Below are 24556 nucleotides of genomic sequence, written 5' to 3' on the forward strand. Positions count from 1 at the left end.
ACACAAAATAAAGACTTTGGTTTGTTACCATCACCTACCAATGGCACAGCGCATCGAGACAATTATCAAACTACGACAGTAAAGTAATGAAAACATGAACTCTAGAGACACAAAACTAAGAATTCACCTGAAAACCATTTTGATCATCCAAGCAGACACACGGAAAACGGAAAACAACATAAAAGAGACCATCTCAACCTCAATGATTCAAAATCTCAGGATATTTAAAAGGCACATGTGACCTTTCTGTGGGAAACAAATCTAAATTGTGATATTTCTCTAGTTTGTGAGTTCCATAATGGCAGAGACAATATCTCCATCTGCATCCTTGAGAGCTTTGACAGCCCGAGCTCTTGAAACCCCAGCTTGTGTCATCACCAGCTCAATGTCCTTTGGTTCCACACCAGTCTCATCTACATCTTCGTCATCCTGAGGCAAAGGTGCTGGCTCTGCCTTTGGTACAACATTACTGACATTAGGAGCCTTGAACTGCTCAGCAGCTTGAGTTTGCAGTTGTGAGCTCAAATCCTCAATCTTCGCCTCACCGAAGATTACATATGTATCTGAATTCGGGCTCTTGAAGACATCTGGCTTTGAGATGACAAACAGGATCTGAAGCACCATGTCAGATATATTGTAAGTGTTAAAGCAAAGGTATATTGTCAACAGGAAGCCATCAAAGGGAAGTGATGAAAAAACCGACATTCTTGCTCTTCTTAACAGTGACCCGGCTCACCCCAAGGATGGGCTTCATTCCTAGTTTTAGCATTGCCTTGCGGCTCTTCTTTTCGCTTCGGTTCTGCTTTGACCTACCACTGGCATCTTCTTGTCCTGAAAAGAGAAACAAGTACTAATTGGTAAAGGTGCAATTTCCAACACTAATTTACTGAATCATTGCACTAAAAGATTCATAATGTACTACACAAGAAGGGCAAATCAGTTTAGCAAGAATTTTATTCTACTTGCTCCTGTCTATAAGTTATTCATCATAAGATTTAGCTTTGCTCTATTTGGGAGGAAAAGTACAGGCATTTATGAAGGCAGTCCAGCGTCACTCCAGCATCTCTTTCAACCCTTTCGAATTAACAGCTTTATGGTTTACATTTCCAACAGACATGCTTCAGCACAGGCACATGCACTATGAACCTAATGTCTCATTTGGATTCTTATGTTACAGCTAAAGTTGCACCAACCCAGATGTTGAGTTTTGAAACAGTTCATTACATATTGTTGTCATACAAACTGCCTTAAACATATCAGCAAAACCAAAGAGGTACAGGTTTGATATAGGCAAACTGAAACTTCAAAATGCATTCCTATCCTTAATATTGTGAGACAAAATAACTCACAAATCCAGTTTGAAAGTAAATGTGACATATCATAGACAGCCAAAACGATCATACAGATGTTTTCCATACCAAGACATCTCCTAAGAACCTCGCTTTTTTCCAAACACAAAAAACAGCAAAAGGAGATGCCCCAAATTCGCCGATTAATTTCCAGAACCATATATTCTACAGTAGGGCAAACTCTAGCACAAAAGAAGGAAAAACAGACAAACTTATAAGGCAATATTGACAGCACGTGCAATAGGGTTAGAGCCAAGGGGGTGGTATGCACACCTTCAGCTTCATCTTCATCTCCATCATCATCTTCATCATCATCATCATCTTCATCCTCAAGCAAAGGCTCCTCGTGCTGCAAGCAATAACTGAATCAATAAACTAATAAAATATCAAACATTGTTTTTTCCTTTTTAAATAGTATGAAGCAGTATTTTTCTCTTGCAGGGGGGCAATGGGTAGTTATTATGCACATGTGAACAATCATAGCCATTGTGTTACTCTTCCTCCTCCTTTCTATCACTATCTCACCCCAAAAGTGGTAGAAAGTACTATAAGATTGGAAGTGCTAATAAATTCATGACTGATCTGCTGGTTCCTTGAAAATATTGAACACACAAATTCTAAAAGTCAATACATGCTCTACAAGTTTCAATGGGTAGAACTCCAAATTTATTTGCTTTCCCTATTTTAAACCTGAAACAGTGTTTAATTGACAATAATACAGCCCCTCTATTGATCATTTACCAGCCCAAACCCAACATTAAAAAACAATACTAGGCCATTTCCTCTATATTCAATGAAAAAGTTGAACTAAACTGATTTATTTTTTCCTTTCCTACCTTTTACCAAACTCACATCTAGCTTTTCTATCTGGAACGATGAAACACACAGAAATCCCAAATGAGAAAGATAAGAAACTCAAAACCCACACAAACTTCCAACGAAGCTCATCTATACGATCTTCCTTATATATCCAGCTTCTCATAAGAACAGAAAAATAAAAACTTGAACCAAAAAACCCGTGTAGATTATGCAGAACTCCAGAACAACATTCAAACTTGCATCAACAATAGTTTCTGTGTGTGTGTGAGCGAGAGAGAGAGAGAGAGAACTTACATCAATCTTCTGTTGCTCGAGATGAGCGGCCAACAACTCTTCTTGTGATTGAGTCATTATTGGTTCTAGGTGGAGGAAAAGAGAGGAGATTGAGTGAGTGAGAGAGAGAGAGAGAGACCACAAAACCGTAGAGGGAGAAACAGAAAGGTATTAACGACTACAAGTTACCGTAAAAGCGGTTCTGCTGTAAGAAAACTCTATATCATGGTACGGCCTGAAGGCTTCCACAGTCACTGATGCTTGAATATGGCAAAAGGGATAGGAGTTTATGTGGCAAACTTATCAGATTAGGACAACCATGAATTGTAAAAGTGTTTAGGCAAGGCATGGCATCGTTGCTCACATTTCTCCAATGCAATAAGGCTGACATATCATGAAGTTGAAACGACTCTAGCGAAGGGAACGCTGCAGCATTGCATGTACCGTAAAAGTTATGATCAACATACTTCAAAGACGGCAAGTCTGAGATTGCAAAGTATTTGAGGAAGGGAAGTTGCCCGAGAGACGGAAGGTTGTCGCAATATTTCAGCCCTTGCAAGTGGATACTTGTAAATTTACGCCATGGTTGGCTCAACCAATTTGGGTAAATAACGCCACAATAGTTTTCAATGACCAGCTCTTTTACATTTTCATGAGGTTGAAGATTTGTTAAGACTTCAGCTTGTTCGTTCTTTTTAAGCTCCAGAAGTTGTGGATCTAGTCCGCTCCCCAATTTTCTCCATTGAAGTTCAAGTTTATCCAAACATGTCTTCATGCCTAGCTTGGCTTCCACGGCATCCATTGAATCTAAGACAAGCTCAATATTCTTTATGCAAAGTGATCCCCTGAGGCCATTCATAGTCTTGAGTTCCCCAATGCCGTTTCCCTCCTTTCTACCTACAATATATGCAGAAAGAGTTTGGAGATTAGTTAACCTTCCGAGTTGCAGTGGCATGGACTGAAGCTGGCCCTTTACATCAAAATGGAGATGTCGTAAGTTGTCCAGGTTCTTCATATCCGTCGGCAAATCACGAAGTTGAGAGCAATTCGTAAGCTTTAGCGTCTGTAAGGCTGCAAGCCGGCACATGGATTCAGGCAGATGAGAAATGGGATTTCCAGAGAGGTTAAGGTATCGGAGGTATTCCAGCCTATCAACAGAATCTGGAAGTTCAGCAATACCAATATTACTCAAACCTAACTCCCTTAGAAATTGCAAATGTTGAAAAAGTTCAGGATGGAGTTCTCCTCTGCTAGAAACATTATTACTCATCAGTAAGAAAGTCCTTAGCCTCTCATTCTTTAGAGAGGCCTTTAACTCTATCTGCTGACCGTTGTCATGAAGCAAAGACAAATGACAAGCATTACCAAATAAGGGATAACAATTTGACGACTTGTACTCTGTGCTGAAGCATATATCTTTGGAAACTACTCGAGCCATGTCATGAATAAGGCCGTGCATTTTGTATATTGTCTTGTTGGAAGTATTCTTATACTGTTGAAAGAAGGATCTCGAGTATAGATCATGGAAGTAGTCGGCACCCAAATCTTCCAATCTCCTTGCACCTACCGGTTGAATGAATCCCTCTGCCATCCATAAGAGCACGAGCTCCTCCACCTCAAACTCATGATTTTGAGGGAATATGGAACAGTAAGCGAAACATCGTTGCAAATGTGCAGGAAGGTGTACATAGCTCAGCATCAAAACTGGGAATACATTTTCGGTTGGCGGCATGTCCCACAACTCACTCTCCAATATGGAATGCCATTCCTCCTCAGTGGACTTACAACGCAAAGCACATCCAAGTGTCACGGCAACCAGAGGCAAGCCTTTGCATTTCTTCGCTATTTGTCTGCTGATCGGTTCCAGATTCTGATTCGTCTGCATACTAGCGAGCGTTCTTTGTTCAATCAGCTTCCAGCAATCATCATCAGACAAATTGTCCAATTTGTATGGTTTAGAACAGCTCACTATCGACGAAACTTTAGTACTCCTCGTGGTCACGATAATCTTGCTCCCTTTAGAGCCAAATCTAAAAAGTGAAGAGAGAACATCCCAATCAGCATGGCTCTCACTCCAGTAATCATCTAAGACCACCAAAAGCTTTCTTGAGGACAATACATCACGAAGCTTGGCTTGAAGGGAGATCAAATCCGACAGATTGCAAGCACAAAGAGTAGCAGATTCAATTACAAATTTGGCAATTCTAACCATATCAAAGTCCATAGATACAGAAATCCATATTCGCCTCCCAAAAACACCGCGAACCCTTTCATCATCATAAACGAGTCGGGCAAGAGTCGTCTTGCCAATTCCAGCCATCCCCACTATAGGCATTACAGAGAAATCACCCCTCTCACATTTCTCACTAAGCCAGTCAACAATATGCTCTCTATCACGCTTCCTCCCAACCACAGTTTTATCATCTACAAATAACACTGTCGAACACAAACTATTGAATCTTGGAGGAGCAAACTTATGAGGATCAAGTTTCAATTTTTCAATCATGACTAGACCTTCCATTTCTTTTGCAAGTTCCTCAAGCTTCTCCTGCATTTTGCATATCTTATTTGGAAGTTTCAATTCATTAAAGGAAGAAAGAACCATGGAGAAAACCTGATTTTCTTGACGGGCATTAACCGAGCAATAGCTGGAGAGATGTAGGGAGATGTGGTCCAAAAGAGCATCAGCATCATAAGCTAGCTTCCTCATATCTTCGAACCAAATCTGCCACGCCTTACTCCCATCGAACAGCCTTAAAGAACTGCCCTCCATATGCTCCACCAGTTCTTGTATTTTCAAATATGTCCTCTGCAGCTTGCGTAGCTCATCCTCAACGCCCCATATTACGCCTATTTCTCTCCAGGCAACGGACCCAAAACTCGCCAATCTCTCTAATGCAAATTGGGGGAAAGCTGATCCAAACCCACTTTTGAAGCCCGACACGAAAGAGGAGTCACCCATTCTTGAGGAGTCAACTCGTTCTCCCTCCAATCTTTTGCTGGGAAGAAGAGTCTTGGTCTCTACCTGATGGAAGAATTCTTGAATCAAAGCTAGTATAGAAGGGGCAGTGTATCTGTTCTTGAATAAACTGAACAATTTGAATTTCTGTTTCTTCTGTTCTGTTGAAGACGAAGGCTCGAGCGCCTTTTGTCACTATCCTACCATAACTGCTAAACAAATTTAATATTAATTTTAATTTATAAAAAAAAATACAAATTTAATTTTAATTTTAATTTATCTGTTAAAAAACATGTAAAGATAGAAAAAATTAAAGACGAATGATTCATTATAACTCCAACACATGAAATCAAATTCAAAATATCATTACAGAATTAAAATATTGAAATCCAAGTTTACACCGATATAATTTATATTCGAATGATCCAATTAAATCCAGTAGGGAATAATTTTACTTTTGGTACTTCAACTTGGTTATTAAATTATTTTGATACCTTATATTTCGGCCTTAATAATTTTAATTTTTAATTTTTTCTTAAAATGATCAAAGTTAGTCATGACCGTTAATTGATTGTATAAACTAATGAATGGACCTTTTTGGTCAACCAACGTTTATATATTTTCACACGATAATGCATGTGGGTAAGTATATCTTTCCTCTTATAAAGTTAATTTGGTCATAAAATATCTATTTGACTTGTAATAAGTAAATAATAAGTTAATTGGGCTAAATATGAATTTTCATTCAAATTTTTTACTGAAGCAATAAATCTTGGTGAAATTTTACTAATGAATGGGTCTAATTGTTAAACACAAACAAACATTAAAGAAATTAGATATAATTTCTGGGTTTATAAAATTAATTTGACTGTATAAAATTGCAGGTACTAGTAAATGTCAAATCACTACTTTAAAAGTTACTGGAATGAATATTCTAGAAACAATTGCACTTCCGCACCACTTTCTCTGTAGGAGAATATCCAACAATTGCTACTTTCTTGACTAAAAGTGGACTATTCTCCGGGTTTGAATCATACACATCTAAGTTCTCCACAAAGACATCACTGGAACTACATTCGATCGTATGCTGCAAAGAAACTGAATCTATCGCTTTCTGAAAAGATGGTGGAAGTGGAACCTCATGCGGTGGGACATATCTTAGTATCAGCACAGAAATTGCCACCATTGTATATGCAAGAAGTGTGCCCAAACTGACCTGCAGGTAGAATTTAGCTATCAAGGCCATGCAAAAAGAACTTCCCATTAATAACAGTAACCAATTTCTAAAGGTTCACTTCCTAAAAGTTCAAAACTGAATATCAATCTTTCTCCGCCACAATATAAGAAAGAAAAACGAACAGCGGCGTACCATTCCAGACAACTGTTCCACATCCATGATGAATGCCAAGATTCCGGCAATCAGTCCAGTCACAGGAACTTGAGTGCTTTTACTGACATCTGAAAAAAATGATGGCGGCAAGCCGTCTCTAGCCATTGCCCTTAATATTCGTGACTGTTATATAGATACAAGCAAAAAGGAAAATTTAGTTGAGAAAATAGAGATCAATATTCTTAAGAAATTTTCATTAGCCTGAGAGACTATAGATTACATGGTGTGTGCACAAATCCCAGATATATCAATTGGCCCAAGAATTTGTCGTTTAGATAATGACACCAACCATAGTACTCTTACCTAAAAGAACTTGACCAGAAAGGCATAGATTGAACATCATTGTCAGTGACTTGATGTGAAAAAGAAAAGGCTGTCATAGGATTGGTCCCAATAGAAGAAAAGTCTTCAAAAAGATTGGATGATTTATGTGATCCAAGTTTATGGGTGAATATTGGTTGCAATCCCCAACCACACGGGTGGAGTCACTCTAGCCCCTTGCCACCTTCAACTGAAAGCATAGAGCTCTCATTTAATAATGTTTCGGAAAATTATGAAGTTTTAAAATTTTTATTTGAAAGAAGCAACTACTTTGAAATACACCATTAAAAAACTGAATTTTCTATTTAAGTTACAAAATAGAATATCTTTTCAGTAATAAATTAACTTATTCTCAATCATCATAAATAGTCATTGAATAATTGGGTTAATTGCATTTTACCCTAATGTGAAAATAAGTACAAAACCTTTCTAAACAAAAAACAATAGCAATGCTACCCTTGAACTTCTAAAAAGGAAGCTTACTACCTCCCGCATCTGGGAGTCACACCGCACTCTTTTCAAAAGTTCATAGGATCCCATTCCTTTCAGGGGAGTTCCTTTTGCCTTTCATTATTTTTATAGGCGCCTATTGTAATTGACCCCTTTATAATTAGCACTTTCTAGAAAATCTCATCAGAACTTTAAATAAGGATAATTTCACCCAAAGCCCACACAATTGGATAGGCAGCACAGCGTTCACGGATGAGGGAGATAGTTCTCTCCAAGGAACTCGACAAAATAATCTCGTATTTAAGGAGAAGAGGTACCATTAAAGGAAGGAGATCGAAGAGATCAAATCAGGCTGCTTGTTCACAAAACAAACAATCTTTGCAGAGTTTAAGATGTCTATTCTAATGTCGTAAGGCCAAAGCAGTCGCAAATGAACGTCCTACATTCTTATTCTCAAAATTTGAAGCTATTCCTTTCAATATGCTTCATTTTCCAAAAGATGGTTTCAGGCAGACATACAGATGTAAAGAAACTTGAGCTGGCTCGCTAAAGCTCGAGTTCTCGAGCTAGCTTTAACTTGTTGAATTCGAGCTCTAACTCGATCCAAGCTCATCCAAATGATCTCCAGCTGCGAATGAACTTATTTCAATTTACTTATACTTTCAGTGCTACTATAATTTTATTGGTAATAATAGTGGCAGTAATAATAATTATGCATTAGTTTTAATAATAATAATGATAATAGTATATTTACCTTATGCTGTAATCCTATAATATAATAAACATACTAACAATTAAAGATTATATTTAAATTTAACAAATCTGAAATCTAATAAATCTGATTGTATAAAAGTTAAGATAATAACAAGAAAAATATTAAATATAATACAATAACTATTTTAAAATGATTAGAAAGATACCATACTGAAGTACAATAATTACTCTTTTTATAGTAGGCCTTAAGTTCAAGCTCAAACTAGAATAGGCTCAACTGTAGAATGAACTAAGCTCAGATTTGAAGTTTCTCAACCAAGGTCGAATACAAACTCGATAAAAATTTTCAGAAGACTCATTTACAACTCCTAGTTAGACCAACCTCATAAATAAAGTTATGTTTCTTATATAGTAATTTTAAGTATAAAATTCAATCTGGTATGAATAAATTGCCTAATGTAGTTACTAAAACAAAAATTTTAAAGTTTAATATTTTAACTTCAATGTTTTCCTCGAATATTTTAAAAACAAACAAAATTGGAGAAGTAAATATATTTTCTTAATTGGAGGGAGCAAAGTGAAACTTTGAGGTTGCGAAGATTCGTGCATACAACAGTTTGATAATTACTACAAACACACGGACACATCAAAGAAAAGCATAATCTCGTCGAAGGACCATGTAAACTATATTCCTGTCCTATCTACAGTGGACATTGGATACCACATCTACCAAAAATGACCATATAGACTGGAAACTTTAAAAGATCTAAGTTATCAGTTCTTCAGACTTAGGGATGCTAAACAATAAAATCACACAAATTTTCGATGGTTATAGAAGTCACTTATTAGCTAAAATATAGAGCTCGAATTCATTGGTGTTGCAGGGATGAATATCAGTTACCTGGGGGAGGATAGACCCCATGAACGATGAGCACAGAGCAGTACAAGATCCAATAGTTACTACATACCTGCATTAAAGTAAAGACAATGATGGAGAAAGGAGCTAGAGCAATAAAATGCACAAAGCTCACACAAGACTCAACCAAATATCCCAGAGCAAAACTTTTAACTTACGCCGCCCAACTAGCAAAGGCAGAGGAGATGGGAGTGTCCGGATCCATTGTGTAATAGGGTACTAAACCAACAACAACCATGGAAACCAACATGTACAGGGTGCAGCATATAGAAAGTGCAAAACCAACACCGATAGGTAGATCTGTTTGAGGGTTTTTCACCTGCACATGGAGAGAAAAGTCACTAGCAGGCTCTATTCCACAACTATTATAGAAAACAGAAAAGCTCTCAGAGAGACTAGCAAACCTCTTCTGCTGTACTAGTAACGGAATCGAACCCTGTATATGCAAAAAAAAACAGTTGAAGCGCCAGCAAGCATTCCTTCGATCCCAAAGGGAAAATATCTAACAATATGGAAGTTCCATTAGCAAATTCATAGTCCTAGGACAGGAAAATAATTTTTTCTTAAAAAAGAAAATCAAGAACAAAGCAGAAAATTTTACCAAGATGAACAATAATTACCCAGAAGGAAGTTCATAACCACGCCATCCAGTCTTGAGGCCCAAATATCCGCCAGTGACACAGATAAGATCAGCGCACATATATTGGCAGTAGTAACAATTCCTTGGATAAGAGTACTCTGCAGATATCATATTTTTTGAGTTTGCAAAGGTTAATCATGTAAATTTCAGGAGCAGAAAATTAATATTAGAAAGAAACCTCCTTAATTCCCACACATAAAAGACCCGTGACCACAATAACTAAGATAGCTGCACATGGATCAACCACAATGCCAAATCCAGGGATGGCCTGCCGAGCTATAAAACAAGGGAGACTATTTGGACCTCCGAAAAGCAAGGCCTGGTGAAGAAATAAATAAAATAAACAAAAACTTAGTTGCCACCAAGTATCCATCATCGATTAATGGCAAGAAACGTTCAGTTAGAAGCATGAAGACTGATTAGCAGAATGAAAAATAAAACCTTAAATGATCATTTAATATTAAAGCCAATGTTGTTTGTTGAGCATTAAATGTATTGTTTATTATACACGTTAAGAAGTACTGGAAGAATCTGAAAAACGTGATACAAGACTTAATAAAAAGACGAAACATCAAGAGTATGTAGGGCACCAGATTGGGGGACAAGCCGCGAGCAACTGCAGAACTTCCTATAGTATATTCCAACATCAATGCCCACCCAATCAACCAAGCAACACTTTCCAAAAAAAAAATGTTAAATTTAAATACAAAAATGTATCTTTCACATTGAGCAAAGGACTGTAGTTATCATTCCCTGGACACACAAGGTGAGAACCCGCAAATGTCACTTTGGCAAAATGGGTCGCACTAACAACTACTTCCCTTTAGTCCTCACTTTGCCAAAATGGTTGACCCAAATTGCTAGACAAATTCCTCACCACTTAACTTATGAACTAGTCAAATATTTCCTTGCACTATCCATGGGAGATATGAGAGGAGAATGTGTGAAACAAAGGGTTGGTTTCTTTACAAGGAAGTCACTTCATAAAATCAGATAGACAAGAGAAGTAAGACAAAGAACTTCACAATTGCAAAGGTCTAACAGATGATAATATATACACGGAAAATTATAGATATATCCAGAATTTATATCGAAGGTATGAGAAAACAGAAAAACTATTTAAACAATGCAAAAAAATTAAAAACAGAAATATTACGCCTCTCCAATGAATATGTAAGAATAATGATAGGCACTTCCAGCGGAAGGGAAACGACTTGCTAGCTCGGCATAGCAGAAAGCAGAGAGAGCAGCTGCTATTCCAGCTATCAGAAAGGAAAGTGTAAGAGCTGGCCCTGAATGCTCTCTAGCAACTGTACCAACAAGAATATAGACCCCAGAACCAATTGTTGAACCAACTCCTAGAAGATCAAACAAAGTCCATGAAACGATTGATATAGGTAATGATATTGAATCATCTATCCATGCATATTCGGAAATCAAATATTTAATTAAGATCAAAACGACAAACATGGATTGAGTATGATCATGAGTAGATTGTGATTAGATATGGGGTGATATTCTCCACTTACATAAACAGTAAACCTAACCTATATGTATGTGACAATTCTAGTTTAAAAATAAGAGAATAAAACATGATCTAGCCCTTTCGGCAACTGCCTCATGCATGACATAGGCCAAGTTGTTGAACCACGTAACTCGTATCTTCTTGTTTCTCTCTTCTTTTGTCTATATAATTTAAGACATACAATATTAGTAGTATAAAGCTATATAAACAAAATGCAACTTAACTTCACTGAAGCCCATAAACATGAGAATTTTAAAAGGATTAAAGTTGAAACACAAAAATGAGAATTTAATTTCCACAAGCAAAATAATTAAATTATCACACTGTGAGGCATAGTTGAATAAAATTAAACCAAAGCCAAGCAGAACACCTTCAAATATAAAACCAATTGCCAGAGACAGAGAAACATAAGAAATGAAAAAGCAGCATACAAACTCAAATTACGTATAAAAAGAAGAACCAAACAGCATATCAGAAAATGTTTACCTACGGCAATGAGATGAGGTACAGTCAGAGCTTTGGCCAACTGATGCTGGCCACTTCTAGAGGAAGAAGATGAGTTTGCATGCTCAGAATCAACCTGTTTTCTCCTTACAAGATTTCCAAAGCCACCACCACGTTTCTGCATATATACCAGAAAGAAATTCAATGAAAAAGAAATTTCTCAATTGAGTGCTCAAAGAGCTCAATCTTGCTTCCCAAAAATGAAAAAAGTACACAACTTCTGGATTTATTCCTATGTATACAAGTTTTCAATAAAATTCAAAGAATTCTCAGAACATAACCTGCATAACAGAATCTCGAAAAGTGGCCATCATGGAGGTGGCGAAAATATACGGGGAATCAGGCGTTTGGCCCCAAATACAGAGAAAGATAAAATCTCAACAAAGCCCCAAATATTTCTGTTTTTCAACACTTAACCCTTGGAAATGGCTGAGGAATTTGAGTCCAGAAGATTAATGGAGGAAAACATCATAGCAGCTTTGAAGGACGAAAATATCAACACAATTGGAATTTGTGGGCTTGGGGGCATAGGTAAGACAAGAATGGCGGGACGAATCGGGGAGAAGGTGAAAGGTGAGAAACTGTTCAAATCTGTTGTGTTGGTATGGGTTGGCCCAATTTTTGACCCAGAGAGGATTGCATATGAGATTTCTGATTATTTGGGTGTTAAAGTGGAAGTGGGGAATTTTATGGCCACAGTAAATAAATTGCGGTGTAGATTGCTTGTGGAAGAGAGGATTCTGATAATACTGGATGATGTTTGGAAGATGCTAGATTTAGAGAAAGTTGGAATTCCGCTGCACAAGCACAAGGGTTCGTGCAAAATCTTGGTAACTTCCAGATTGGAGGATGTTTGCTTGGCTATGGGAGCTAATGCGATTTTTGCACTGCAAGGCTCAACAGAAGAGATCATGAAAGGTGCTTGTTAATTAAATGGCTCAAACCAATTCGGCTGGGCCCAAGCAATGGATGGCTTACTTACTTATGGCCCATCCGGTTACTCAATCCAAAGACCCGGCCCACTTACTGGTTTGACCCACTACCTATTTATATCTCTTCTTCCCTCATTCACTAAAAGCCCTACTCTCTCTCTTACTATTCAGCCGTGTGTTTCTCTCTTTTCCTTTCACCTCGAAATCTCTAATCTTCCTCAATCCCCTTCAATGGATGATAAATTGCCGGAAGATCGATCCACTCCTTTCAGTGGTTAAATTTCTTTTCTCTATGCCCGCATTATATTATTGTGAATATCTATATCCTGATTGTTATAATTACAGAATTCTGATGTTTAATGTTTTCCGAATTAAACTGTCGGAAGATGGAAAGCAAAGCTTGATGAATAATGACCTCCAATCTTGTTACAGGATCAATTCATTCCCATCCAGAATTGAGCAGCCAGGCTACTAGAGGCAATACATGTGCAAGTTTTCAATATGACGAGAATCAGAAGGTATGAATTTTGAGTTATTCTTTGTTAAGAATAATAATCAAGGCTTGAATAGTTTCTTAACTGAAAATATTTTAGATATCTGATCATGTTAAAATGTTTGGAAAAAATATGGGGTTGAAAGGACGATTTTATTCTTGTCTATAAACAAGAATTAGCTGTAACACCAATCATTAAGTGAAACCTAAAAACAATTCACGATGTTCTTGGAAAGAGTTCTTATTAACCTGTGGTCAACATGATCAGTATGAGTAGTATTGCTTATATTCTTTTCCTTTCTCATTTTCTGAAACAGATATGGTCATTAGCACTAGTTTATTTTAATAGACCTGCATGTTATTATTTTAACTCAAAGGTCACACTGGCTGACTATACTTGATGAATAATATACTAAATTTCAGCCAATGTCTCTCTTTACAAGCTGGTCCTTTTCCAATTATGTTGTTTCAGAATTTTTGGACTTGTGTCATCACAAAGTTGTATAATCAGCTTCTTTACACTAATTTGCATGACAGAGTCTTTGCTTGGCTTCAAGGCAAAGCACCATTACTGAAGAAGTTAATGCAGATTCCCTCGAAAGGTATTCGTTTGAACTAGAGGAGAAAATAAGGGATAAAGATGTTTCTGCAGGCCATTCTTATGTAGGAGCAAAAGAAGATGAAGGGAAAGCAAAGGAAATTAGGCGTGAGGCAAAGTTGGAAGTATCTACAGACGTGGTATTGCGTAATGAAAAGTACTTGAAAGATTTCATTTTGTTTTGCTCAATATTTCCATCTGATTATGAATTCACTAAGGATATGTTAGTTTGGCAATGGATAGCTGAAGGTTTGATAAATTTGGGAGAAGATGAAATAATGGAAGGAGAATCTATCCGGTGCTTTGACACTTTGTTGAAGTTGGGTTACATTATGCCAGCTGGATATAATCATCGCATTGACCAAATGAAGTATAGAGTTGGTGAAGAAAAGGTGAATGCTTTCATTCAAAAGCAACAGTACTTAGAACCTAAGTTTCAGAAATATTTGGACACTGAAGAGATCACTGATTCGCTCAAAGTTGACCGCTTGTCTTTGGCCTTTAAGGAAATTGATTGCATTAATTTTTGGACTAGCAAACATTGTGGCCAACTGAAGATGCTGAGTATTCATCGCTGTTATGGGTCTAAAATGAAAAATCTTCTACCATCCGATCTTTTCTTGAAGTTGCAGGCCTTAAAGATTTTAAATTTGAGTCACACAGACATAATGGCACTACCAAGTTCTGTTGAAAATTTGAAGGCATTGCAATGTCTTGACATGTATGCGACACCAATTATGGGTTTGCCTGAGTCCATGCGTTGCCTTAGCAATTTGCGGACTTTAAACCTCGATGGTTGTTTGAGCCTCAGGACATTGCCCAAATGCACGAGTATGTTGATTAACCTGCGGCATTTGGTTCTTGATGTTGTGGGCCAGTTGCAGTCGATGCCTGCAGGGATTGGAAAATTATCCAAACTACGCACACTAAGGGCATTTTTGGTCGGAGAGGATGAAGGTAGTCGCATAGGAGAGCTGAAGGACATGAACAAGCTGAAAGGATCACTTCTTATATCAAATCTTGAGAATGTTTCAACCAAGGAAGAGGCTGCAGAGGCTTACCTTTGTAACAAACAGGACCTTAAAAAGATCGAATTGCAGTGGAGTGATCTTCAAGATAACAAGAACCCAGATGAAGAGGAAATCTTGGAGTCTCTTCAACCCCCTCTCGGAATCGAGGAGTTGAAAATATTCTTCTACAGTGGTGGAGTGCTTCCTTCTTGGATATCTAATCCATCATTCACTGAGGTGGTTAGTATAACCCTTTACAAGTGCAGATATTGCGATACCCTACCGCCGCTTGGGGAATTGCCAGCTCTGAAATTCCTCTCTATCCTTGAAATGAATGAGGTCGTAGAAATCAACAGTCTCTTCTGTCGCAGGAATCAAATTACTAATCAGCATCGTCATGTCGCATTTCCTAAGCTCGAAAAACTATCATTTGATTCGATGGCCAAACTAGAAAAATGGACAGGGGTCGTGAATGGGGACTTCCCTTATCTCCGTCACCTCATTATAGCACATTGTGGAGAACTGGTTGTTCTTCCGTTTCTTTCACATCTGAACTCCCTTTTGCATGTGGAAATAATTAACTGCCCACAACTCTCATGTTTGCCTGAAGGTGGATTGCCTCCCACACTTGAACTTTTGATGATTAAAGATTGTCCAAAGCTAAAAGAGAGGTGTTGTAACGACCAATGCGACGATTGGCCTAAGGTTGCTCGTATTCCTGCATTTTATATCAACAATCAGAAGGTTTCTGTGTAAGTGTAAGTTGGTGTTCTTGATTTCTTTATCATTCAGAGTTCTAACTTGTCATTGTAATTTCTTTATCATTCAGAGTTTCAACTTGTCATTGTAATTGATCTCTCTAGTTGCAGAGATTCAGCAGAGATTAGCGAGATGATTGCGTAGGTGCAGTTGCAGAGATTCAGCAGAGATGAAGAATCTTAGTGCAACCTCCACTCCTATGCTACAGAGTAATTTCTCTGCCCAACATAAACGAAAGATATGAATTTTCCGGTGGTTCGTCGGAGCAAAAATAGTGAAGGAATTACGGTAATTAGTATATAATAAATCCTCCGCAGTTCCCTCCTCATCACTGTAAATATTCTTGGGAAAATGGAGTTGCGGCTCAACAGATTCTTGACTGATTGTTGACGTTGTAATTTCTATATTTGGTTATCCCACAGATTTTCAGGCTACAATTTTTTGCGTCCCAAACCATATTGGATTCTGGCCAATATCTAAATAAGATACTGTGCAAATTTTTGTTCCGACTTGATTCAGTAAAAAATGAATTAATTATATGATATATATAATATATTTATTTTATGATTGATCTATAATTTAAAAAGATAATTAATAATATAGATATATTTGTTTTTTAATCGATTTGAATATTATATGATTGAGGTATAATTTAAAAAGATAATCAATAATATAGATATATTTGTTTTTTTATCGATTTGATTCAGTCAAATTTAATTGGAAAAATAATTTTTCACGGGTTTAATTCAATTTACCCCTTATAATATTAAAAAGAAACAAGTTACTCCATATAAAAAAAATAATAATTTGCCCTCCTGAATTTTTTAAAATAATTTACTTCTCTGTTACAGAGGGTAAATTGCAATTCTTCCCATTTTTCATCAAATCAACTTTAAATTAATTATATATTAAGTGTATAATTTAGAAAAAAAAAAATTCACCAATTCTATCACAATTATTCTGTAATTGATTGATTGATCAAACTTAATTTGGAAGAAAATTCATTATAGAATTGAATAATTTTATATTTTTGGTCCTCCAGCTAGCTAGGAATAGCTTAACGATTTTCCTAAGCAAAGGGCAAAATTTTAGGATTAAACCTTTCAAAATGTATGAAATGATTAGATAAATGATTAAATGGCTCCAACGAACAAATTCCATAAAGATGTCAAGGTGCAATGAAATAATGTACAAAATATAGAAAGGATTCCAGGTTCAAAGATAGGATGAATAGCAATTTATCCTCGTGTGATATTAAAAATGAGCAAATTCCTCCCTTATAAAAAATAAATAGTAATTTACTCCATGTGCTTTAAAAAATAAAGCAATTAGGGAGGTAAATTGCTTTATTTTTTAAAATATAGGGGGTAGATTGTTACATTTTAAAAAACACAGGAGGATAAATTACTATTTTAGTTTTTATAAAGGAGTTGTTTGCTTATTTTCCATAGCACGGGTAAGTAGATTGTAATTTACCCTTCAAAGATATAATGTTGCGGTCATTAGCGAAATGGCTGCAACCAACAAAACACTGAAAAAGAAGTCCAAATTCAAGAAAACAACGCAACACACAACATAATCTAAGCCCTTCATCAGTGCAACAATAATTAATTCAATAGGAATTAATCGGACTTGATAGGAACCTAACAACAGTTTTTAATTCTCAAACAAAATCCAAATAGATTCTCAATAATTTTCAGGGTAAATTACAATTACCTCTTTGGAGGTTTGACATAAATACGAATATCCCCTCGTTACTTAAAAAATTGTCAATACCCTCCTGATTTACCGTCGAACAATTAATCCAATTCCCAAATGTAAATTATGTAAATAATTGGGGTCTCAAAATTAATTACAAATCTAAGCCCCGAAAAGGTCCAATCTATTAGGCCCAAGGTCTTCAGGTAGTAAGCCCATCAATAAGCCCAATATTCAATCTGGGCTGGCTTAAAACATAGTCTAGGTTGGTCAATGAACACCCGGCAATTATAGCCGAATAATATCGAACAATTCGAGGCCTTGAAAGTAGCCCAAAAGAATTGTCCTTATGGTGAACTGACCAAAATATCCTTATACATTAAAAATTATAATTTTATTTATTTTTTTAATTTTTTTATGATTAAGTGGATAAATCTTTTATAATTTTTAAAATTTTTTAATCCATACCATTCGATTTTTTCATAAGCTTTTAATTTACAGTAAGGACATAGTTGATAATTTCATACCTTCATCCAATGATTACATAATATCATCAAACATCAGGAAGTATTTGTAATTTTTCAAACAACAAGAAGATGTCCGTAATTATACCAACACCAATTTACTGAATCATTGCACTAAAAAAGAATCATAATGTACTACACAAGAAGGGCAAATCAGTTTAGCAAGAATTTATTCTATTTGCTCCTGTCTATAAGTTATTCATCATAAAATTTAGCTTTACTCTATTTGGGAGGAAAAGTACAGGCATTTATGAAGGCAGTCTAGCATCACTCCAGCATCTCTTTCAACCCTTCCGAATTAACAGCTTTATGGTTTACATTTCCAACAGAAATGCTTCAGCACATGCACATGTACTATGAACCTAATGTCTCATTTGGATTCTCATGTTATAGGTAAAGTTGCACCAACTGAGAATGTTGAGTTTTGAAACAGTTCATTATATGTTGTTGTCATACAAATTGCCTTAAACATAAACATCAAAATGCATTCCTATCCTTAATACTGTGAGACAAAATAACTCACAAATCCAGTTTGCAAGTAAATGTGACATATCATAGACAGCCAAAACGATCATCCAGATGTTCCCATACCAAGACATCTCCTAAGAACCTCGCTTTTTTCCAAAACACAAAAAACAGCAAAAGGAGATGCCCCAAATTCGCCGATTAATCTCCAGAACCATATATTCTACAGTAGGGCAAACTCTAGCACAAAAGAAGGAAAAACGGACAAACTCATAAGGCAATATTGACAGCATGTGCAATAGGGTTAGAGCCAAGGGGGTGGTATGGACACCTTCAGCTTCATCTTCATCTCCTTCATCATCATCATCATCATCTTCATCCTCAACCAAAGGCTCCTCGTGCTGCAAGCAATAACTGAATCAATAAACTAATAAAATATCAAACATTGTTTTTTCCTTTTTTAAATAGCATGAAGCAGTATTTTTCTCTTGCACGGGGGCAATGAGTAGTTATTATGCACATGTGGACAATCATAGCCATTGTGTTACTCTTCCTCCTCCTTTCTATCACTACCTCACCCCAAAAGGGGTAGAAAGTACTATAACAATGGAAGTGCTAATACATTCATGAATCATGACTGAGCTGCTGGTTCCTTGAAAATATTGAACACACAAATTCTAAAAGTCAATACATGCTCTACAAGTTTCAATGGGTAGAACTCCAAATTTATTTGCTTTCCCTATTTTAAACCTGAAACAGTGTTTAATTGACAATAATACAGCCCCTCTATTGATCATTTACCAGCCCAAACCCAACATTAAAAAACAATACTAGGCCATTTCCTCTATATTCAATGAAAAAGTTGAACTAAACTGATTTATTTTTTCCTTTCCTACCTTTTACCAAACTCACATCTAGCTTTTCTATCTGAAACGATGAAACACACAGAAATCCCAAATGAGAAAGATAAGAAACTCAAAAACCCACAGAAACTTCCAACGAAGCTCATCTATACGATCTTCCTTATATATCCAGCTTCTCATAAGAACAGAAAAATAAAAATTTGAACCAAAAAACCCGAGTAAATTATGCAGAACTCCAGAACAACATTCAACCTTGCATCAACAATAGTTTCTGTGTGTGTGTGAGCGAGCGAGAGAGAGAGAGAGAGAGATTACATCAATCTTCTGTTGCTCGAGATGAGCGGCCAACAACTCTTCTTGTGATTGAGTCATTATTGGTTCTAGGTGGAGGAAAAGAGAGGAGATTGAGTGAGTGAGAGAGAGAGAGAGAGAGAGAGAGAGAGAGAGACCACAAAACCGTAGAGGGAGAAACGGAAAGGTATTAACGACTACAAGTTACCGTAAAAGCGGTTCTGCTGTAAGAAAACACTGTATCATGGTACGGCCTGAAGGCTTCCACAGTCACTGATGCTTGAATATGGCAAAAGGGATAGGAGTTTATGTGGCAAACTTATCAGATTAGGACAACCATGAATTGTAAAAGTGTTTAGGCAAGGCATGGCATCGTTGCTCACATTTCTCCAATGCAATAAGGCTGACATATCATGAATTTGAAACGACTCTAGCGAAGGGAACGTTGCAGCATTGCATGTACCATAAAAGTTATGATCAACATACTTCAAAGACGGCAAGTCTGAGATTGCAAAGTATTTGAGGAAGGGAAGTTGCCCGAGAGATGGAAGGTTGTCGCAATATTTCAGCCCTTGCAAGTGGATACTTGTAAATTTACGCCACGGTTGGCTCAACCAATCCGGATAAATAACGCCACAATAGTTTTGAATGACCAGCTCTTTTACATTTTCATGAGGTTGAAGATTTGCTAAGACTTCAGCTTGTTCGTTCTTTCTACGGTCCAGAAGTTGTGGATCTAGTCCGCTCCTCAATTTTCTCCATTGAAGTTCAAGTCTATCCAAACATGTCTTCATGCCTAACTTGGCTTCCACGGCATCCTTTAAATCTAAGACGTGCTCAATATTCTTTATGCAAAGTGATCCCCTGAGGCCATTCATAGTCTTGAGTTCCCCAATGCCGTTTCCCTCTTTTCTACCTACAATATATGCAGAAAGAGTTTGGAGATTAGTTAAACTTCCGACTTGCAGTGGCATGGACTGAAGCTGGCCTTGTACATCAAAATGGAGATGCCGTAAGTTGGCCAGGTTCTTCATATCCGTTGGCAAATCACGAAGTTGAGAGCAATTCGTAAGCTTTAACGTCTGTAAGGCTGCAAGCCGACACATGGATTCAGGCAGATGAGAAATGGGATTTCCAGAGAGGTTAAGGTATCGGAGGTATTCCAGTTTATCAACAGAATTTGGAAGTTCAGCAATACCAATATTACTCAAACCTAACACCCTTAGAGATTGCAAATGTTGAAAAAGTTCAGGATGGAGTTCTCCTCTGCTAGAAACATTATTACTCATCAGTAAGAAAGTCCTTAGCCTCTCATTCTTTAGAGAGGCCTTTAACTCTATCTGCTGACTGCTGTCATGAAGCAAAGACAAATGACAAGCATTACCAAATAAGGGATAACAATTTGACAAGTTGTACTCTGTGCGGAAGCATATATCTTTGGAGACAACTCGAGCCATGTCATGAATAAGGCCGTGCATTTTGTATATTGTCTTGTTGGAAGGATTCTTATACTGTTGAAAGAAGGATCTCGAGTATAGATCATGAAAGTAGTCGGCACCCAAATCTTCCAATCTCCTTGCACCTACCGGTTGAATGAATCCCTCTGCCATCCATAAGAGTACAAGCTCCTCCACCTCAAACTCATGATTTTGAGGGAATATGGAACAGTAAGCGAAACATTGTCGCAAATGTGCAGGAAGGTGTACATAGCTCAGCATCAAAACTGGGAACACATTTTCGGTTTGCGGCATGTCCCACAACTCACTCTCCAATATGGAATGCCATTCCTCCTCAGTGGACTTACAACGCAAAACACATCCAAGTGTCACGGCAACCAGAGGCAAGCCTTTACATTTCTTTGCAATTTGTCTGCTGATCGGTTCCAAATTCTGATTCGTCTGCATACTAGCAAGCGTTCTTTGTTCAATCAACTTCCAGCAATCATCATCAGACAAATTCTCCAATTTGTATGCTTTAGAACAACTCACTATCGATGAAACTTTAGTACTTCTCGTAGTCACGATAATCTTGCTCCCTTTAGAGCCAACTCTAAAAAGTGAAGAGAGAACATCCCAATCAGCATGGCTCTCACTCCAGTAATCATCTAAAACCACCAAAAACTTTCTTGAGGACAATACATCACGAAGCATGGCTTGAAGGGAGATCAAATCCGACAGATTGCAAGCACAAAGAGTAGCAGATTCAACTACGGACTTGGCAATTCTAACCATATCAAAGTCCATAGATATAGAAATCCATATTCGCCTCCCAAAAACACCGCGAACCCTTTCATCATCATAAACGAGTCGGGCAAGAGTCGTCTTGCCAATTCCACCCATCCCCACTATAGGCATTAAAGAGAAATCACCCCCCTCACATTTCTCACTAAGCCAGTCAACAATGTGCTCTCTATCACGCTCCCTCCCAACCACAGTTTTATCATCTACAAATAACACTGTCGAACACAAACTATTGAATCTTGGAGGAGCAAATTTATAAGGATCAAGTTTCAATTTTTCAATCATAACTAGACCTTCCATTTCTTTTGCAAGTTCCTCAAGCTTCTCCTGCATTTTGCATATCTTATTTGGAAGTTTCAGTTCATTAAAGGAAGAAAGAACCATGGAGAAAATCTGATTTTCTTGACGGGCATTAACCGAGCAATAGCTGGAGAGATGTAGGGAGACATGGTCCAAAAGAGCATCAGCATCATAAGCTAGCTTCCTCATATCTTCGAACCAAATCTGCCACGCCTTACTCCCATTGAACAGCCTTAAAGAACTGCCCTCCATATGCTCCAAGAGTTCTTGTATTTTCAAATATGTTCTCTGCAGCTTGCGTAGCTCATCCTCAACGCCCCATATTACGCCTATTTCTCTCCAGGCAACGGATCCAAAACTCGCCAATCTCTCTAATGCAAATTGCAGGAAAGCTGATCCAAACCCAGTTTTGAAGCCTGACACAAAAGAGGAGTCACCCATTCTTGAGGTGCCTGGAAACCAAGTCGCCGATAGCAATCACAAGCAGCAAATGCACGGTCAACTCTTTCTCCCTCCAATCTTTTGCTGGGAAGAAGAGTCTTGGTCTCTACCATACATTCTTTTACTCCCCCCGACCTACCAGTCTTTCGTTGTCGGATACGAATATATATATATAATTTAAATATGCGTCTACAAAATATGATTTGAATACCCTGGTGATGTTTCGAACACGTTTAGCATCTATTTTTTAAAAAAATTACTGTGTTTGGATTTACATTTTAGCCCATTTTTTATATGAGCCAAAATAATGTCAATGTTCGGTTTTGACTTTTACACCTTGATTGGGTAGAAAAATACAAATTTATAGACCTATAGCCCAATTGTACAAATCTGTAAAATCTGTCTGCAGAAGCTATTTTTTTAAAAACACAAATATGTAAAATTGTATATCTCCTCTCTCAATTTTTAATTATTATTTAATAAAAATTAATAAGCTCCACACCAAAGTAAATGAGATATAGTGAATTTTTCTAAATTATCTATATAATATGTATTATATATTATTTAATATATATACTATATGTTAAATCTAAGCAATAATTATATATAAGAAATAATTTTTAACTTACAAAAAGATATTTAATATATTTACTATCAATGCTACTGAGTAAAAATATTAAAAAAAATTCTACCTCAATAAATTACATAGTCTTGTGTACTGAGAATAATACACCAGTACTATAAACAAAATTCATATTTTTCATTACTTCAATTATCAATTATAATTAATCAATTCGAATATAAAGTCTAAAATATGTATTTTCAACACATTACTATACTTCAATTTACTATATATTAATTACAATTTTTTTCAACTTACATTATTTAAATATTTTGTACTCAAAATTTTTAATACTTCTGTGAAATATTTGAGAAATTTGAAAATTGAGTACAATATTCCAATAATACATACTTAATTAAAAATATTTATTATTCGAATTTTATATATTATATTTTCTCAGTCCAAATATAAAGTGTAATAAAATCATTTTGGAGACAATACTACAGTGCATTTAATTATTTATTAAATTTATAATTATTATTTAAAATGTAAAAAAAAACCTTAACAAAGAAAATTACTCAATATAAATATATATACTATATTTCACTAACAAACAAAATACTATATACATACACAGTTATATTAACAAATATATATAAAAAAAGACATGATTTGATAATTTTTGTCCTATATATCCCAACATCAAACATACAACACTTATTTTAAACTATTTTATATTACATCAAAATACAAATCCATACATACCATCTATCTCAAACACATATTTATTTATCTCTATTTTTCTCTCTCTATCTCCAAAACACCAAAACAAAACATCTAAATTACAAATCCAAACACTATGTAAGAGTTTTAGGTGTGTCTTTAAAAAAAAATGATTAAATAAAAAAAAAATTAGTTCACTTCTTTCAAACAAAATTTTTTTTATTTGGATGATTAGAAATTTTTGTACTCACTTTCATGTATTTAGTAGGTTATTTTTTCAGTCAAAATTCATTGAATTTATTGATATTAATAAAAAAATTAAATAAAAATCGATATTTATCATCAATTGACTTATTATTGACGTATTACAGATCAAATAAATATTTTTTTGTGACTAAACTACCCTTATAACAGTGAAAATATACCATGTGTATTAGCGTATGAAGATGTATAAGGGTAGTTTGGTCATAAAATATTTATTTGACTTATAATAAATTAATAAAAAATAAATATGATCTTTTTAATCAATTTTTTTTTATTAATATTGATGCGTTCAAAAAATGTATAGGTCCAATTGATATGAATTATGCTCAAAGCTTGGGTCGAAGCGAATGTCAATTTTGAAGGAGGGACTTGCAAAATGGCGTTAGCACTCCGACTCCCTAGTTAGTATCGAATTTAGGAGAAAAATAATTGTAAGAAATAAGATGTAATGAGAAATAGAGTTAGCAATTTCGTGAGAGAATCATGCTAAGTGTGCAATTCGAATGCTAAAGTAAGAATAGGGAGTGATTTTC

At 36.2% G+C, this 24556-nt stretch overlaps 4 protein-coding genes and 1 pseudogene across 10 annotated transcripts; 1 reads left to right on the top strand and 4 right to left on the bottom strand.

Moving 5' to 3' along the window:
• Positions 1–62: 62 nt before the first annotated feature.
• Positions 63–2771, bottom strand: LOC105162707 (nascent polypeptide-associated complex subunit alpha-like protein). Of its 2 annotated transcripts, XM_088880448.1 has the most exons (5): positions 2631–2768; positions 2463–2527; positions 1623–1698; positions 704–831; positions 63–612 (listed from the first exon to the last, which is right to left on the bottom strand). In XM_088880448.1, exons 2-5 carry the CDS (start codon positions 2517–2519, stop codon positions 280–282), a joined length of 594 nt encoding a protein of 197 aa, XP_088736574.1. In that variant the 5' UTR covers positions 2520–2527; positions 2631–2768; the 3' UTR covers positions 63–279. The 2 variants fall into 2 exon arrangements, with proteins under 2 accessions (XP_088736574.1, XP_011079103.1); XM_011080801.3 differs by having other exon boundaries at positions 2463–2771.
• Positions 2665–5591, bottom strand: LOC148787991 (putative disease resistance protein RGA3). Its single transcript, XM_020693945.2, has one exon. It carries the CDS (start codon positions 5401–5403, stop codon positions 2665–2667), a length of 2739 nt encoding a protein of 912 aa, XP_020549604.2. The 5' UTR covers positions 5404–5591.
• A 659-nt stretch (positions 5592–6250) lies between these two features.
• LOC105162708 (cationic amino acid transporter 2, vacuolar-like) lies at positions 6251–11984 on the bottom strand (annotated as a pseudogene). Its single transcript, XR_016065468.1, has 10 exons — positions 11843–11984; positions 10988–11189; positions 10422–10506; positions 10010–10150; positions 9812–9929; positions 9596–9693; positions 9350–9510; positions 9177–9243; positions 6770–6913; positions 6251–6616 (listed from the first exon to the last, which is right to left on the bottom strand). The product of XR_016065468.1 is annotated as a cationic amino acid transporter 2, vacuolar-like (transcript).
• Positions 11985–12939: 955 nt separating this feature from the next.
• Positions 12940–16089, top strand: LOC105162709 (putative disease resistance RPP13-like protein 1). 4 transcript variants are annotated; one of them, XM_011080805.3, is made up of 4 exons: positions 12940–13066; positions 13225–13310; positions 13823–15651; positions 15757–16089. In XM_011080805.3, exons 1-3 carry the CDS (start codon positions 13024–13026, stop codon positions 15647–15649), a joined length of 1956 nt encoding a protein of 651 aa, XP_011079107.1. In that variant the 5' UTR covers positions 12940–13023; the 3' UTR covers positions 15650–15651; positions 15757–16089. The 4 variants fall into 4 exon arrangements, with proteins under 4 accessions (XP_011079107.1, XP_011079108.1, XP_011079105.1 ...); XM_011080806.3 differs by having other exon boundaries at positions 15763–16089; XM_011080803.3 differs by having other exon boundaries at positions 13823–15645.
• Positions 16090–18338: 2249 nt separating this feature from the next.
• On the bottom strand, positions 18339–22633 carry LOC105162796 (putative disease resistance protein RGA3). 2 transcript variants are annotated; one of them, XM_020693944.2, is made up of 3 exons: positions 19702–22633; positions 19518–19582; positions 18339–18740 (listed from the first exon to the last, which is right to left on the bottom strand). In XM_020693944.2, the coding sequence occupies exon 1, from the start codon at positions 22472–22474 to the stop codon at positions 19736–19738; it is 2739 nt and encodes a 912-aa protein (XP_020549603.1). In that variant the 5' UTR covers positions 22475–22633; the 3' UTR covers positions 18339–18740; positions 19518–19582; positions 19702–19735. The 2 variants fall into 2 exon arrangements, with proteins under 2 accessions (XP_020549603.1, XP_088736571.1); XM_088880445.1 differs by having other exon boundaries at positions 19518–22633.
• Positions 22634–24556: the final 1923 nt, after the last annotated feature.

Source organism: Sesamum indicum, linkage group LG5 (genome assembly GCF_026168435.1).
Source record: "Sesamum indicum cultivar Baizhima isolate 11 linkage group LG5, ASM2616843v1, whole genome shotgun sequence".
NCBI classification, from domain to species: domain Eukaryota; kingdom Viridiplantae; phylum Streptophyta; class Magnoliopsida; order Lamiales; family Pedaliaceae; genus Sesamum; species Sesamum indicum.